Source organism: Penicillium coprophilum (assembly GCF_028826855.1).
Source record: "Penicillium coprophilum strain IBT 35676 chromosome Unknown utg000007l_segment0_segment0, whole genome shotgun sequence".
NCBI lineage: Eukaryota > Fungi > Ascomycota > Eurotiomycetes > Eurotiales > Aspergillaceae > Penicillium > Penicillium coprophilum.
The window spans coordinates 410,307-425,638 of record NW_026622726.1 but is presented as its reverse complement, the minus strand read 5'-3'; the positions used below and the strand labels follow the sequence as shown (position 1 = coordinate 425,638).

The following is a 15,332-nucleotide window of genomic DNA, read 5'->3' as shown; positions in this document are numbered from 1 at the left end:
TTTCCCCTTCCCCCTCTCTCACTTTGCTTCATCGGCCTATCGGGCTTTGATTTGGTTTGGTCCTCTTTGTGTTTGATATATCCCGCGCATCTGGTCTCAGCTGCATAGCTTGTTATTGCTGCCTTTTTGTTTACACCTCTTGTTTATGTTTCTTGTGTTTGTTGTCTACATGGACTTGTAAGGAGCTGCATCTTGTACATTTCCTGTTGAGCATGGAGTTTTTCCTGCGCGTGGACATACTCGAGATTTACAATGATACCTTGGTGGATTTATTCCCTTGAAGTCTTTGTCCGTGGTATATTGAATGATCTTGACTTTACAGTTCCCCGGAGAATGCCGGCAGAATAGGTAGAATAGCCTTAGAAAGACCTCGAAATGAGGGCCTCGAGATCAGAATTGTACAAAAATATGGCACTAAATTGACTAAATTAGCCAAAATCCAAATGCACCAAATACATCTATAGTACATGTGTCTACCAGTAAGTTAAAAACGTGCGTCCGCTGTTCGCGGTGATTGGCGATAGATGATTCACCCAGCTCCCCACTCCCTTAACTGCACCTCGCAGCTTTTCCTTCTAGACACGAACTATACAACCCTCTCTAATTCGGGTGTTTCTTGATATTTTGCCCTATCTCTCTATCATCACCGCTTCTACCCCTCTATCTGTTATCCTTCTATCCCTCTATCCCTCTCTATCCCTCCAATTCTTAAGATCTAACCCCCCTCCAATCTATGAGAACATCTCATCTCAACGCAACGTCACACATTCTATTTACCTGTGTTACTCCGTCGACCCTGTCCCACTATTATCTTTCCCCACTGTGCGCATTCACGGGCCCCTCTTGCCAGCGTACCAACTCTCGTCCTAAACGTGTCCTTGTCATCCCACCCTATCTTTTTTCTCTCTCCCATTGACACCCTTCCACCCTACCTCGTACAGCCCTCTCATTCTCCTCACTCTTTTCCGTTTTGCTAAGCGTGCGCTACGGTTGCGACCTCGGTTTACAGAGCTCGGGAGAGCTAAAGCTCTCTCCGAGAGTGTGCAAACATGTACGTATGCCCTGCAGCTCCGGCTATGCCAATCCATTACTCGAGCTGCTGCTAATATGTCGTCGATAGGAAGTTCGGCAAACAGATCCAGCGCAGGCAGCTAGATCTTCCTGAATATGCCGCCAGCTTTGTTAACTACAAGGCGCTGAAGAAGGTTGGTCTAACATGCGCGAGCTTGCGAGGGAATCTGTGCATGACTAATTCCTTCACAGCTGATCAAGCAACTCAGCGCCACCCCGACTATCCCGGCACAGAGAACGGCCGAGGAAATCGCGAAAGCTGATGCAGACCCCCAAGGCGCTTTGCGCGCAAATAAGGAGGTGTTCTTCTTCCGTTTGGTAGGTTGTCCGAATGATTTGCTGCGTATGCCGAGGTGGATGTGCTTATCGTGATGTATAGGAACGAGAGATTGAGAAAGTCAACACTTTCTACCTCCAGAAAGAATCAGAGGTATGGCCATTGATCCAACACACAGTCATAAACATATCCGGAGGCTAATCGAACTGCTCTAGTTTTCTCTGCGCCTGAGGACGTTGGTCGACAAGAAGCGGGTAACCCAGTCCCGCGCGACCTCAAATTCCAAAGCACCGTCGAATTTTGCGGCTATGTTTGAAGGTTTCCAACAATTTGATGGCGACTTGAACAAATTGCAGCAATTCGTTGAAATCAATGAAACTGCCATGTCCAAAATTCTGAAGAAATGGGATAAAACCTCCAAGTCTCGCATGAAAGAGTTGTACCTGCATCGGGCCGTTGAAGTGCAACCATGCTTCAATCGTGAAGTTCTTCGAGATCTTGCGGATAGAGCGACCACCGCACGACTTGAATTGGAGGCCTGGGCCGAGGGCGAGAATATTCAATATGATGCCTCACGTCCACTGGAGCGCACCGCACCCTTGGGGTCAGAAGAGGATGAAATGGACAACCAGATCTTGCAGTCAGCCTCCACCGGAAATTTGCAAAACCTACGTGAATGGCTGGCCAGGTTGCAGCAGTTGCCGGATGCCCGTGAACGCGCTACCCGCACATTCCTGACTGCCATCAACGGGTTCTCGGATGAAGTGCTCGCTTTGCTATTGGAGAGTCAATTGGTTGACATCCACGCCGAGGACGATATCAATGAACGGAATTGTCTTCACGAGGCAGCCATCTCGGGCCGATCATTTGTCTTCCACGCAGGTCTCAAGGCAGGCGTTGATTTCGCCCGTGCCGATGTATATGGCCGGATTCCTCTCCACTACGCGTGCATGCACGGCCGCGTGGATATGGTGCGACATCTGCTCGCAGCTGGCCCCCACACAGTCGATATCATGGACCATGACAACTTCACCCCTCTAATCCACAGTATTGTAAAGGGCCAGCTGGCATGCGCCGAGCAGGTTCTGTGTAGCAATGCTCGTGTCGACCCGGAGCCAGAGTCGCCCCATCTGAAGGGAATGGACCATCGTCCCTTGAAGGGCCCAGATCATATTCCTTTGAACCTCGCCTGTCAACACGGCTCTCTCCCTATCGCGAAGATGCTTCTTGAGCGAAATGCGAAGTTGCTGCCGGATGCAGAAGGTCTCTACCCCCAGCATATGGTTGCACGCGCCTCACAATCGCCAGAGCTACTATTACTGCTCAAGGAGCACGGTGCTGATCTTGATCAAAAGGACAAGCTTTACCAGTGGACTCCACTGTTCCATGCAGCCAGCGAAGGCTGCGTTCCCTGCCTACGTACCCTCCTCGAGTGCGGGGTTGACGCTCAGGTCGTAGACGAGAAGGGGCTCTCGTCTATGTACTATGCTGCCTGGGAAGGCCATCTGGAGTGTATGCTCCTTCTCTGGGCTCAGCCCTCCGGTAGAAAGCCTGCACTTGGACCGCTTGACATTCTCAATGGCGTGCGGATGCAAGAACCCGGCCCGATGGGCGATCCGATGTCCATGGATACGAGCGTCTCTGAATTGGAAATGGCCGATGGCATTCCGGAACTTGAATTGCCTCCCCCTATCATCCCTCTCCGCCGCTATGGTCACAACTTCCTCGACAAGAAAGTTTTCGTCCAGCTTCTGTTCGATCAAGAAAAGGTCGGGTCCATCGCCTTTGATCAGGCGGGTCGCCATCCTGCTGCTCGCATGACTATCTCTTCCAAGCTGTCAGATCTCATTCCTCGTACTATCATGCTACCCATCCAGGATGAGACACGCACAATATCGTTCCATGTGGATAACCTAGACACCTTTGCTGTGGATTTTGAGATCTTCCCTACCTTCGGTTCAAAGGTGATTGCAAAGAGCGTGGCGCTGCCAGACATCTTCCGCGCCGAGTCGTCCAGCACTGGCTCGTGCTGTCTGCCTCTATTTGACCCCCGGCTCCGGTCAATCGGTCAACTGCGCTTTAACTTCCAAGTCATTAAGCCATACCATGGTGATCCTCTGGAGATCACACACTTTGCCACATATTGGAAGGCTACTAGTGCTCTTGACTCGGAGCACAATGGATTAGTGACTGGTTCCAGTTTGTCGGGAGATTATGTTCAGCTCTTTGTACAACTGACCCGGGACCGTGTCGCAGTCCTTTACCCACAATTTATGATCAGTTACCACGGAATCGACATCCCAGTGTCTCATTTGACATATGCTCAATTCCAGGCTATTGGCGCAGACCGCGGTGCCAACAATACCCAGATCCTCCAGTTCTTGGAAACAGAAGCGACGAATGACATGCCGCAGACTCATCGACTCCTGGCGGCGTCCTTCTTGTCGTTACGCGATGTCTTGCGCCGACTCCCTATTGAAATGAATGTCAACATCTCCCTCATCTACCCATCCGCCGTGGAAGAGAAGAAACTTGATATGACTTCTTTGGCAGACGTTAATACCTTTGCCGATGTTATCCTGACCGATGTCTTCGACCACGCCCGTGTGGCCCGTGAAAAGAACCCAGAACTCATGCGCTCTGTGGTGTTTACCTCCTATAACCCCAACATCTGCAGTGCCCTCAACTGGAAGCAACCCAATTGTGAGTTCCCTGAAAATACAGTCCAACTTGTCTATGGTGCTAACTCTGTGGCTAGATCCTGTTCTTCTTTGCAACGATCTTGGTCAAATTCGAGACCTGGCTGGGAACGTCGACTCGATGCCCCATGTCAATAGCAGTGGCCGGGCCTCGATGTCGATCAAAGAGTCTGCTCGTATTGCCCAGAGCAATAACTTTATGGGTCTGATCTGCAGATCTAGCCTTTTGGTATGTGTGGTCCTATATCTGCACGCTCTTTTTTCTCTTTCTAGTTCGCTTGCTAACCACTGTGTAGAATGTCGTTCCTGCACTCGTTGAGACTATCAAGGAGCTTGGCCTTGTGCTTGTGGCCGACACCTCTGATGAGCCTGGCCAGTCGGATCGATTCGAAGAGTTACCCGCCACTGATACCATGGGGGTTGCCGAATGGGCATACCGTATGCCCGAGGGTGTCAACGGTGTGATGAAAGCCAACGGTATTCTGAGATTTAACGATATGATCGACATGTGATCCGATTCACCCTCACTTTTCCTTTGGGAACACACACCCTTTACATACGTCGCAATCTCAATTCTTTTACCTTCGACGAGGGCTACGGGCTTTGATAGCCTTTGCCACGCCATATTGCTTTATTTTCGTGTTCTCTATCTTGCTCTTGGTTAGTTATTTCAGGCAGAGATAGTCCTCCAGCGCACATTCTCTTCCTTGCTTTCTTTTTGATCATTTCCCATCTCATTTTGGGCGCTGGAGATAGAGCGGGGCTGGGTTGTCTGGGTTGGCCTGTTATCGATTATATGTAGATCGTCTGGAGAGCGTCTTGAGAGAAGGCAAAAGAAAAAAAAAGATTGCCGTATTAGAGAGTTGAATGGCTAATAATGTACAATGATCCAAATCCCAAATCCTGTATCTCCCGCTATGCTATATAATCACATCACCTTCACGTACTCTTGGGCTTCCTCTTCCCAATATCCCATCCCCATCCACGCAACGTCTTCACAACCTTTGGTGTCACAGCCGCAGTCAACGGCACTCGAATAAACACAAAGCTCTTGTGGATAGCATAGGCGAAAACCAATTGTGTCCAGATACCTGCAAATCCCAGTCAGATCCTCAAATCCTCAAATCCTCAAATCCTCAAAAAACATCAAAACCAGAACTTACTAGCTTCTTCCTGATTCCGCTCCTCAGCTTGAGCAAGTTGTCCTTGCCCATCCTCCACCTCAGAACCCTTAGTCTGCGGCCACACAGACTTGAACTTATCCTTAACAAACCCAACAACAACATGCTCATAGTATCCAATGCGCTCAACACCAAGCAACCGCACAGCCGCAAAACAGAATGGGAAATCCAGCGCAGATAATCCAAGGTACACGCCTAGCGCAGCCCATCCATACTCCCGCGAGAGCTTCTTCAATCGCTGCGATAGCGAGCCCTTCTCCTCAGCTCCGGACCCGGATCCCTTACTGCCGCCAGTAGACCCGGAATTGAACCGGCGCTGCTTGAACTGGAACGAGCTCGGTCCCGGCCGGGTGCGCGTCGAGAAGCGCGTTGTCCCGAAGCTTCGTCGTGATGCTTGAGGTCCCGGAGAGAAGATTGGACTGCGGCGTGGAAGCGATAGGCGGGTCGAGGGGTGGAGGTATGAGGTCAAGCTTGGTGTTTTGAGGATCTCGCTAGGGCGCGAGATCCATTTTGTGAGGATGGTTGGGCGGAGGGACATGGTGGTTTGCTTCTCCCCTGGTGTTCTGGATTGAGCGGGTTGTGTGATTCAATGAGTGATAGGTGTTGAGGACATGGAATTCTTCGCTTTTTTTTAGTTTCTCGGCGCTTTCGGCTTCCGGTCCGATCGGGCTGGCGTGTCTTTGTCGGAGTTAGGGATTAATGCGGGTTGTCTTGGTGCTGATCTTGGACGGGGATCGTATATGGCAGATGGTAGATAAGCTACTTAGATGATGTGTATAGCTTTTCCCCCTCTTACATGTCCAATCAACCTTAGTTATATCCGGTAAAAGCGTCACATATGGCGGCTCTGGTTTTGTATACTTCGACCGGCATATGCGCTGACTAAGCCCCAACACCAAAAACTTCCCGAGTTCTCAGCCACGACGAGCACCCCAATCTCCCTCCCAATATCAACCCACCATGTCGCCGCGCTTAGGAGGGCTACTTCAGCTCTCACCCGTATGGGGTGCCCCATTGATCACTCCCCGGATCCCCGTGCGCTCATTCGGAATCCGAGCCCTCAACCCGCCCAAACCCAGTCGATTCAATATCGGGCCCGGTCTGCCAGTCCTCGAGTCGACGTCGACAGCGGCTCTCCGCCGCAAAGCCAATTCCCTCCCGCTCCGCACTGGTGCTATCGGTATCAAGAAGGGAATGACTGCTGTCTATGATCCCGAATCTGGAAAGCGCATCCCCTGCACTGTCCTCCAGCTGGATCGTGTTGAGGTTATCTCCCACAAGACTCGTGAGAGACACGGTTACTATGCTGTGCAGGTTGGCGCGGGCTGGAAACACCCGAATAATGTGAACAAGTCGATGCTGGGTCATTTCTCGGTTAATGGGGTCTCACCTAAGCGCCATATCTTTGAGTTCCGTGTTAAGGACGAGACGGGCCTCAAGCCAATTGGACAGAGCATTGAGGCAAGCTGGTTCCAGGAGGGCCAGTTTGTTGATGCTCGGTCCAACACTAAGGGTAAGGGCTTTGCTGGTGTTATGAAGAGACACGGTTTCCATGGTCAGGATCGCAGTCACGGTGTTAGTTTGACACATCGTTCGATGGGTTCTTCTGGCCCTGGTCAGGGTGGTGGTTCCCGTGTTTATCCCGGCAAGAAGATGGCTGGAAACATGGGAAATAATCAGAATACTGTTCAGAACTTGAAGATTCTCAAGGTGGATTCTGAGAACGGTATTGTGGTTGTCAGTGGTATGTGGTTTGATCTCGAGCTGCTTTGAGTCTCGAATTCTCATTTGCTAACGTATCTTTGCTTCAGGTGCCGTCAGTGGTCCCAAGGGCTGTGTTGTGAGAATCCAGGATGCGATCAAGAAGCCATGGCCCGAAGTGCCACAGGCAGAGTCGGCGGAACCTGCCACTGCTTAATTGCAGATTTCTTTTTTAAGTTCTGACCATGTACTATTACACCATACGCGCGATATTGTTTGACTTGAGCGGCGTTTGTATATGATACAAAAAATGATATCCTTCTTCCTTTCTTTTCTCTTAGCCATTGAGAAAAAGAAAACAATGGCTTCGCCAAGTTGATAACGCAACAAATGGTCCTATAAAGAATGTCCCCAAACGCCCGAGCCAATGCACTGCTGTATCTGTACACTTCTCCCCCCAATATTCAGTTCTTCCTGAAGGGATCGATATCACCATCGAGCAATTGAACCACCGTTCCATCCTCCTTCTCCAGACTCCATTCCTCAGTGCGGAACTAGAAAAAGGAATAACAAGTCAGCAAATTATGACAGAAGACGTCATGAACCAGATAGACCAAAAACTCACATAGCTCATACGATCCGGCCGAATGCTTCGGAACCTCATCTTGCCCTGAGACTTCGTCCCCTTGACCCAAAACGAGATATCAATGCGACCATGCAATTGATTCATCTCGCCACTGATCCACGGAATCTGCTGCGCAAAGTAGATCTCATCGCCCAAGATCTCGCGAGCCCGCGGCGACGTCCGCAACGCATAAAGGGTGCTGCTCACGATGCTCGACGACGACTTCTGGTAATTGAAGATTCCAAGCATGCCTGCGCCTGTTGCGAGAGCAAAAATTGGGAATGTGAGAAGCCACTTTCGGCCTGGCTTTGGGTTTGGTAGCTCGCGGTTCGCACGTCGTTCCATTACCGGTCCCGCGTTCGGGGCCGGGGCTGGCATCATTGTCCGTCGACTGACTGTGTTTGGTTGTGTGGATTTCCGGGCGAGCGCGGCGCGCCGTGTGAAAACTCTGAAGAAGGACATAGCTGTGTTTTGGGGGGTTAATTGGTGTTTTGCGGGCTGGTGCTTGGATTTGGGGAGAGGTTGCGGAAGAAAAGAGTGCCAAACAAGACAAACAGATTTGACCTTTCGACGTCACTGCACCACCAACGGCTGAGGATACAACACTTTGTTTCTTGATATTGAGCTGTCCAAAAATGGCTGCAGTAAGATTACGAAAGGCTTTTCGATACCCCGAGGAATCAGATGGGGAGCGAGAGGAGTTGGATGAAGAAGAACAAGAACGGGTCATCGAGCAGTTGCAGAGCCAGAACGATGCCCGCAATGCTCAGTACAGTGTACATATCTTTCTTTCTTTGATAGTCGAGAATCCATGCTAAATTGTGTTTCCAGATGATTTTTACTGCTATTCCACTGCTGGCTGCAACATTATTTGTGCCTTCGGTGCTGTCAGCCTCCAGTCAGTCTGAACGATTGTTCTCGCTTCTTAGCCTTGTCTCGTTGTTGACAACAGCCTATATCATGAAATGCTCTCCTCTCCAGCCTGACCACAAAGGCAAGAAGCCTGTGACTTTCCATACCGAACGTATTGCTCGGATCCATGCGGCTCTAGTACCTGGCACCAGTGCAGTTTGCTTGTTGTTGGCTTTGGTCTATCTTTCTACAGGATCATCTTATGAGATCCGGCCAGTGCTATACTTGATTCCTGGAGGTGAGTCGCTAATTTCCCGGTTGGACGATATCAATTCTGACCATGTGCAGTCATGCTTGTAGTGATCCTACTTGCTCAAAAGGTCATGCTCTCTGTTGACCTTGCATCCCTCAAGGATCTACAATACCAGTACAAAGGTGCCTAACCAATAATGTTTCACCAATTCGACTTGTTTTCAACATGAATACATATGTTCATTATTAAAGTACAGCCAGATTCTTTTAAACCATGGTGTCGCAGAAGAGATAAACCCTTCGGGGAATCACAAATCATACATCCTTCCGATTTCCTGAATCAGGTACCGATTCACAAATATTCAGCGCTCATTGTATTTCGCGGGAACACGCTTATCCCACGAGAAACTTTCATCTTTTTTGTCTCTTTTTGAATCACCTTTCGCGAAGAATCCAGATCGTATGCTCGAATCTGGCAAAGTGAATGGGCTGATTCAATTACGCGTAATAGAGGTCTAAATCATCAATGATGGATCAACGGGTATGCCCCCATAGTCCTCATCAAAGACCAGTGGATTTTCATCGTTCCCATTTCCATTCTGAACCGGCTGGTCGAATGGGCTGGACTCGAAGCTGAAGCCCTGGTTTTCAAGGGTCTTTTGTCGCTCTAATTCGGCTTCTTCGGCTTCCTTCTGACGTTTTTGAATGCGTCCATGAACATCATCACCAAACTTCTTCAGCCACCACAGGTTCGATTTCCGAAAATCCACCAAGGTCTCGATGCTGCGCGGGTCGGCTACCTTGCTAGTATCATGCCCCAGAATGGTGCAATTGGGCTCGTATGGCTTCATAGACGGGTCACGCTGGCAAGCGCCGCAACTACATTCCTTGCGACATTTGGGACAGAGCCAGTGGTGCTTCTCCATGGCCTCTTGGGGGAGATCTCGAAGGCACGGAATAGACTGCCATAACAGTAACGTTGGTCACAGTTTGAACATGATGCGAGCTTCCAGTCGACTTCGAAATGAAGACAAACGTGACAGCGGTGGACATTCTCTGATTTGGTTATGAGGGACTGCCGCTTTTTGCGGCGCTTTTTAGACCGATTGTTGCCATCGGATTCGCTACCAGGGTCTTCGATCGCATCGTCTACTACGGGCCTGGGATTTTTTGGGTCATTCCAGGGGCGACGCTTCAATTGCTCTTGGCAGATTTCCGCTACTGACTTTTTGCCCGCCTGACCGCGGGCGACAACAAAAGTAGGGAACTGGAGCCTCAAATCCTTGTTGTCATCATTAGAGGAAATGATCAGCCGTCGCCATGTTTCATAGCGTTCTGTCAAGTGCTTCCATGGAAATTGTTCCATCCACTTCAGGTTAGAAACGCAGCCACAGCTTCTACCCATGACGTAGCAATCCATACATACATCATAAGGGTCATCGTCGCTGCCAAGAGAATCCGCACAACCAGGACAGGTAAGAAACCTGTTGAAGATGTTGCACCGACAAAATGAGCAAGTAACGTTGCTTTGAAACTTATGATATTCAACGCTCTTTTCCGGGTTCTTCTGTGAGAAGGATTCAGACAACAGAATGTCCTTGTACATGTTGAAAAGTCGTTTGAAATCGTCCCACAGCTGATTCACCACCGGATGGTCGATCGTTTTTGCTTGCCGCAACAATTTCGAATACCGTTCAAGAGTGTAGTAAACAATGGCTTTGTTTTTATATTGCTCATCGCGGCAGACCATCCGCGCATGCGGCAAGGCTTCACGCAGAGCCAGCTCGAGCGTGTCCACGGTAGTGCGATTCCAAGCGACTTTCATCGTCCGAGTGCCGCGGTTCCAAACCTGGTGTGCAGCAAGAGGGGGTACAAGAATCAGGTCACCGGGTCGCTGTTCGACTACCCATGTCTTAAATGGTGCAATCTCCCATGCGTGTAAGGGAGCAAAGAAATCCTCAATGTCAATATCATGTCCAAGGACAGACATCCAGTACTCAGAAACAATCCGCCGATCATTGGTTTCTGTCATGAGCCAGACTGAAGAGCCCGGCTCCGTTGGCTTCCCGTTTTCTGATATCCCATTGGACGCTTCGACCATTATGTTGTGACCGAGACTAGCACACATTTCTTGGTGTGCTGGTGTGTAAGTGCCCTCATGACCGATGTAGCACATAAGATTCTCCGCCCGCATCTCTACAGGCAGACTACTCATCAAATCGCCCGCTGGGGCGATGAATTCACCTTCTGTGGTTTTGGGGATTTCAGTCAGGTTCGTGTTTTGTGACGCAGGCCCTTCAAAGGATCTGGGTGTTTCATTAAGGTAGAACAAGGAAGGCGGTAACAGTTTCTCGAGATAAGCCCGCCACTCGGGAGGGCAGTCGATATCCTTGAGGTAGAGTCGCTGGACGTTCTTGTTTGTGTAGTTGTGCACAGTCACCTGTCGAGTGAGTAGCGATAGGCTTTCCAGATAGTGGCCCATACTGAAATTAAACGACTTCTTTTTCCCTAGGTCTCGAACTTCCTCGACTATAAATTGAGGTTGCAGTTAGCATCAAGGATGAGTGAGACGACCCAATAGCGCGAGCTCACCTTTCTTTCCGTAGTTTTCTCGGAGCCATTTCTCCGAAAAGAGATCCTTGTCAAGACAATCTTTGAGACCTCTGATAACCAAAGGTCTCCCACTCAGAACAACTTGGTACAGAACTAGCTTCTCAAAGTCCTCAAGCGGAAATTTGTCAATTGAGTCGCATGTGATTTCCATCGCAAAATCAAAATTGGGAGTTGATTCAACAACCTCCTTGATGTTGAGAAGAGGCGAGAGTGGCTCGAAAGCCAGGCGAGTTCGATGCGCCGGCATTGCGAGCGTAGAGCCCCAGAGAGAGTAAGATATCGATGCTTAGTTGATTGTGATCGGCGTGAAGATCGCAGGATTGAAGTTCATGGTTTAGGAAGACGGTTGATAGTCAGGGAAAAAGTTGAGGCTGTATGAGACTCAGAATTGTTGACTAGCTAGGTGGATTGTGCTGTTCATTGCTGTTACTGTTGTGTGGGCGTGTGGTTGGGATGAGATGATTGAGAATGGGAAGGCACAGAGGGATGGGCGGGTACACAGTCGATGGAATCAAAGCGTAGGAAATTTTAATTTAAGCTCGGAAGTCGAGAGGTATAAAGTATCAAACAGAGGGACGTGAAAGAAAGTGATGCCGCATTCCCTTCAATTAGCGCGATCATCAACTTCTGGGGGGGAACGCGGGATGCCGCGTCTGAGAGCCTCAGGCATAAGCATACACGTGAACTGTCATACACTCTTATTTCACCATTGCATCTATATATTTATATTTCCTTGAGGGCCTAGAACGTGATGTAGCATTTTTCTTTAGATTAAGGTACTGTGATAATAGACAGCTCAGTGTATAATTAGTAGTCACAGCATAATGTGAGCTCCATATAGATCTGATGCCCCAAATAGGCTTAGGGGGAGGAACCAGGCCGCTTTTTCCTGCATGACGATGTAAGTTCCGACATCTCTAGATCTTTAGATGGCCAGACCTCTAAGGCCTCTGGGAAGATCATGAATATTGCCAATTACCAATTACCTTTATCCACGTTCGTTCTCTAGATCGTCTGCCCAACATGCTTTCTAACAGCTCCCGCCTGTTCCGCGCTCGGCTATCCTCATACAGGCCGAAGGTCAACTTCACTGGTCTGTACAATGGGCGTCTTTCCACCCTCACTCACAGCGCCTGTTACTCAACGCAATTGAACGGCAGCCGATCTATCGCTGGCACCTCATACAATGCCTTGCGAACAACACAAATCCAAGTCCGACGCAGCTCGCAGTTGCAATCACCCGCAGCACAAACAATCGAGACGGATAGTTCGGAGAAGAACCCAGCCACCCACTACACCCCACCGAAGACAGGCTTGATTGCCTCCCTGCCGAGCTCATGGATACCGTATGCGGAATTGGTGCGGCTGGACAAGCCCACGGGCACATACTACCTATTCTTCCCAACTCTGTTTTCTACCCTTCTCGCTGCGCCAATGGCTGGTGTGGCACCGCTCCACGTCCTGGGTACAGCAGCACTGTTCTTTTCGGGGGCGCTGATCATGCGCGGCGCAGGCTGTGCGATCAATGACCTATGGGATCGAAACTTGGATCCTCACGTCGAGCGCACCAAGTTCCGGCCCATTGCCAGGGGTGCACTCTCGCCGAAAAAGGCGGTCCTTTTCACTGGTTCACAGTTGGTGGCTGGATTGGGCGTGCTTCTTTCATTCCCGAATCAGTGTCTTTGGTATGCGCTTCCTAGCATGCCTATCGTAGTGGCTTACCCGCTTGCTAAGCGCGTGACCAATTACCCGCAAGCTGTCTTGGGTCTTGCCTTTTCATGGGGAGCGATCATGGGATTCCCAGCATTGGGGGTGGATCTGCTTGATAATCATGATGCCATGATGGCTGCAGGTGCCCTTTACTCCAGTTGTATTGCTTGGACTGTTCTGTACGATATGATTTATGCACACATGGACATTAAAGACGATGTCAAGGCCGGAATCAAGTCAATTGCCCTCCGCCATGAGCACAACACCAAGGCTATCCTGAGTGGTCTGGCTGTGACTCAAGTCTCGCTCCTCGCGGCCGCGGGAGTTGCTGCCGGTTGCGGACCTGTTTTCTTCGTCGGCAGCTGCGGCAGTGCCGTCTTGTCACTTGGTCTCATGATATGGAAGGTTCAATTGAAAAACGTTCGGAACTGCTGGTGGTGGTTCAAGAACGGATGCCTGCTGACCGGTGGAGGAATCTCCTTGGGCTTGCTCGCCGAGTATGCGACGCAGTACCTTGGTCTGTATAATACGATGGAGCCGGAGCCTGTGGCCGAGTTGACACAATAGACATGTATTATAACAATCTAAATAGGCGTTCAATGCTTGGTTCCTTTTTTATTCACGGCTTCTGTGCCAATCCCGCCACGTAGTTTTGGATGACAGTGACGATATCTCTCCAGTCCATCATGTTTCCGATGTCATTATCCCCACTGTGCAGATTTTTCTCTATGGGGGGCAACACAGTCACCCAGCCTTTTGGGTTTGATTCACTCCATCCCCACTCATCACGTAGGACTTTAAGCTGCTTCTCGGTCACTGGATGTCGATACGTACAAGAGTCCATATCCAATGCTGTAAACACCATAGTTTTCTGGGATTTGAATCCCATATCCACTACTCCAGTGGTGTCCCAGGCTCTAATGACCGAAAGAAGCAGGTTGTCGGCGATCCCATTGGTCATTTTCGCCATAGTATTTGCAGACATTGGGGCAACCAGTAGAATATGCGCCCCTTGAATTGTCAGTTGGTTCACTGTATCATGTATTATGTATCTATATAGCCACTAACATTTGCGCAACTCAATATGCAGGACTGGTCCCCCGCGTGTCCACGACGGAGACCATTCATCTTCATCCTGGTAGATAGCGTCCACTCCATCTATTTGAAGTAGTTTATCGAGGACCGGCTGCTTCGAGCTCTGTCCGATAATCAACTTCTCTGCTGGCTCGGTGACTAGAATGCGAACCGATATATTTATGTTGCGACATAAGGCCTCTGCAATCGGGCAGCTTAATGGTGGCGGCTGCCAGTAGCACATGGACCTTATTATCATTTGTATATTGCTGGGCAGTAAAAGGCGATATTTGAGGATCCATTGCAATACACAGATTCAAAGGCTTAGGAGGGAGAAAAGAGATGCCACCGAAAAGAAGATGAGTTCATAGAGCCCTAGAGAGCTTACAAGTGTGGGGATCGACCGGACCAACCGCTGATTAAATAATACTAAACCTCCAGGACTTTCCCCGAGGCAACTTTATCTCTTCTTTTGTAAACTACCATCACTTTCAAAATGTTTTCCAGAGCAGTTGCATCGGTACGTATAGTATATTCTCCGTGAAATTCCTCCGACTCACATGAATTCCGCAGGCTTTCCGCCCGGTCTCACGGCCAACCTTTTTGCGCCCCGTCCGCTCGGCCATCCAGTTCCCTTCGGGCCCTTCTATTCCTTCCGTCCTCCATGCACGTCTTCTGTCCAACGAGACCCGGACGGCGATCGATAAGGCGGTCTCTTCCGCCCCCGTCGTTCTCTTCATGAAGGGTACACCCGAGACTCCGCAATGTGGTTTCTCCCGTGCCACCATTCAAATCCTGGGTCTGCAGGGCGTTGATCCTAAGAAGTTCGTTGCTTTCAACGTGCTGGAGGATGCGGAGCTGCGTTCAGGTATGTTAAGATAATCTCGAGTGAACTTGCCGGATTTGGATTGCTAATCGTGCTGCGTTTACAGGTGTCAAGGAATACTCTGAGTGGCCCACTATTCCCCAACTATACCTCGACAAGGAATTCATTGGTGGTTGTGATATTTTGATGTCCATGCACCAAAATGGTGAGCTTGCGAAGCTTCTGGAGACCAAGGGTGTTCTGGTTGCGGCGGATGAATAAATAATAGCAGTCGAGCCCGAGTGGAAGATGTCAGCTTATCAATTTGATAGATGGCTGTCTCTGTAAAATTATTTATCTCTAATGTATCCTGGTCCTAATATCCTGCTGGTCAGATAGTTGTTTTCTTTTAAAAGTTGTCAAATAAAAGGTAATCTCCCGAGCTCCGATCTACCTGCTCTAGTATACCAAA

General features: G+C 49.6%; 9 protein-coding genes across 9 annotated transcripts; 5 read left to right on the top strand and 4 right to left on the bottom strand.

Moving 5' to 3' along the window:
- Positions 1-1,049: 1,049 nt before the first annotated feature.
- phoC (uncharacterized protein) lies at positions 1,050-4,559 on the top strand (the record flags this gene model as incomplete). Its single annotated transcript, XM_056681896.1, has 7 exons — positions 1,050-1,055; positions 1,125-1,205; positions 1,264-1,389; positions 1,451-1,501; positions 1,564-4,051; positions 4,107-4,276; positions 4,344-4,559. 7 exons carry the CDS (start codon positions 1,050-1,052, stop codon positions 4,557-4,559), a joined length of 3,138 nt encoding a protein of 1,045 aa, XP_056527305.1.
- A 427-nt stretch (positions 4,560-4,986) lies between these two features.
- Positions 4,987-5,766, bottom strand: N7500_010757 (FAM210 family protein; the record flags this gene model as incomplete). Its single annotated transcript, XM_056681895.1, has 2 exons — positions 4,987-5,138; positions 5,211-5,766. The coding sequence occupies 2 exons, from the start codon at positions 5,764-5,766 to the stop codon at positions 4,987-4,989; spliced, it is 708 nt and encodes a 235-aa protein (XP_056527304.1).
- A 422-nt stretch (positions 5,767-6,188) lies between these two features.
- Positions 6,189-7,146, top strand: N7500_010756 (mitochondrial 54S ribosomal protein uL3m; the record flags this gene model as incomplete). Its single annotated transcript, XM_056681894.1, has 2 exons — positions 6,189-6,972; positions 7,040-7,146. 2 exons carry the CDS (start codon positions 6,189-6,191, stop codon positions 7,144-7,146), a joined length of 891 nt encoding a protein of 296 aa, XP_056527303.1.
- Positions 7,147-7,393: 247 nt separating this feature from the next.
- On the bottom strand, positions 7,394-8,016 carry N7500_010755 (cytochrome c oxidase assembly factor 1 family protein; the record flags this gene model as incomplete). The annotated part of the gene is made up of 2 exons (XM_056681893.1): positions 7,394-7,483; positions 7,555-8,016. 2 exons carry the CDS (start codon positions 8,014-8,016, stop codon positions 7,394-7,396), a joined length of 552 nt encoding a protein of 183 aa, XP_056527302.1.
- A 173-nt stretch (positions 8,017-8,189) lies between these two features.
- N7500_010754 (uncharacterized protein) lies at positions 8,190-8,849 on the top strand (the record flags this gene model as incomplete). The annotated part of the gene is made up of 3 exons (XM_056681892.1): positions 8,190-8,330; positions 8,386-8,704; positions 8,755-8,849. 3 exons carry the CDS (start codon positions 8,190-8,192, stop codon positions 8,847-8,849), a joined length of 555 nt encoding a protein of 184 aa, XP_056527301.1.
- A 324-nt stretch (positions 8,850-9,173) lies between these two features.
- On the bottom strand, positions 9,174-11,518 carry N7500_010753 (putative JmjC domain protein; the record flags this gene model as incomplete). Its single annotated transcript, XM_056681891.1, has 3 exons — positions 9,174-9,620; positions 9,695-11,187; positions 11,251-11,518. 3 exons carry the CDS (start codon positions 11,516-11,518, stop codon positions 9,174-9,176), a joined length of 2,208 nt encoding a protein of 735 aa, XP_056527300.1.
- A 776-nt stretch (positions 11,519-12,294) lies between these two features.
- N7500_010752 (putative para-hydroxybenzoate-polyprenyltransferase Coq2) lies at positions 12,295-13,548 on the top strand (the record flags this gene model as incomplete). Its single annotated transcript, XM_056681890.1, has 1 exon — positions 12,295-13,548. The coding sequence occupies one exon, from the start codon at positions 12,295-12,297 to the stop codon at positions 13,546-13,548; it is 1,254 nt and encodes a 417-aa protein (XP_056527299.1).
- A 52-nt stretch (positions 13,549-13,600) lies between these two features.
- On the bottom strand, positions 13,601-14,314 carry N7500_010751 (putative flavoprotein; the record flags this gene model as incomplete). Its single annotated transcript, XM_056681889.1, has 2 exons — positions 13,601-13,992; positions 14,050-14,314. The coding sequence occupies 2 exons, from the start codon at positions 14,312-14,314 to the stop codon at positions 13,601-13,603; spliced, it is 657 nt and encodes a 218-aa protein (XP_056527298.1).
- Positions 14,315-14,551: 237 nt separating this feature from the next.
- On the top strand, positions 14,552-15,142 carry N7500_010750 (monothiol glutaredoxin GRX5; the record flags this gene model as incomplete). The annotated part of the gene is made up of 3 exons (XM_056681888.1): positions 14,552-14,575; positions 14,629-14,923; positions 14,988-15,142. The coding sequence occupies 3 exons, from the start codon at positions 14,552-14,554 to the stop codon at positions 15,140-15,142; spliced, it is 474 nt and encodes a 157-aa protein (XP_056527297.1).
- Positions 15,143-15,332: the final 190 nt, after the last annotated feature.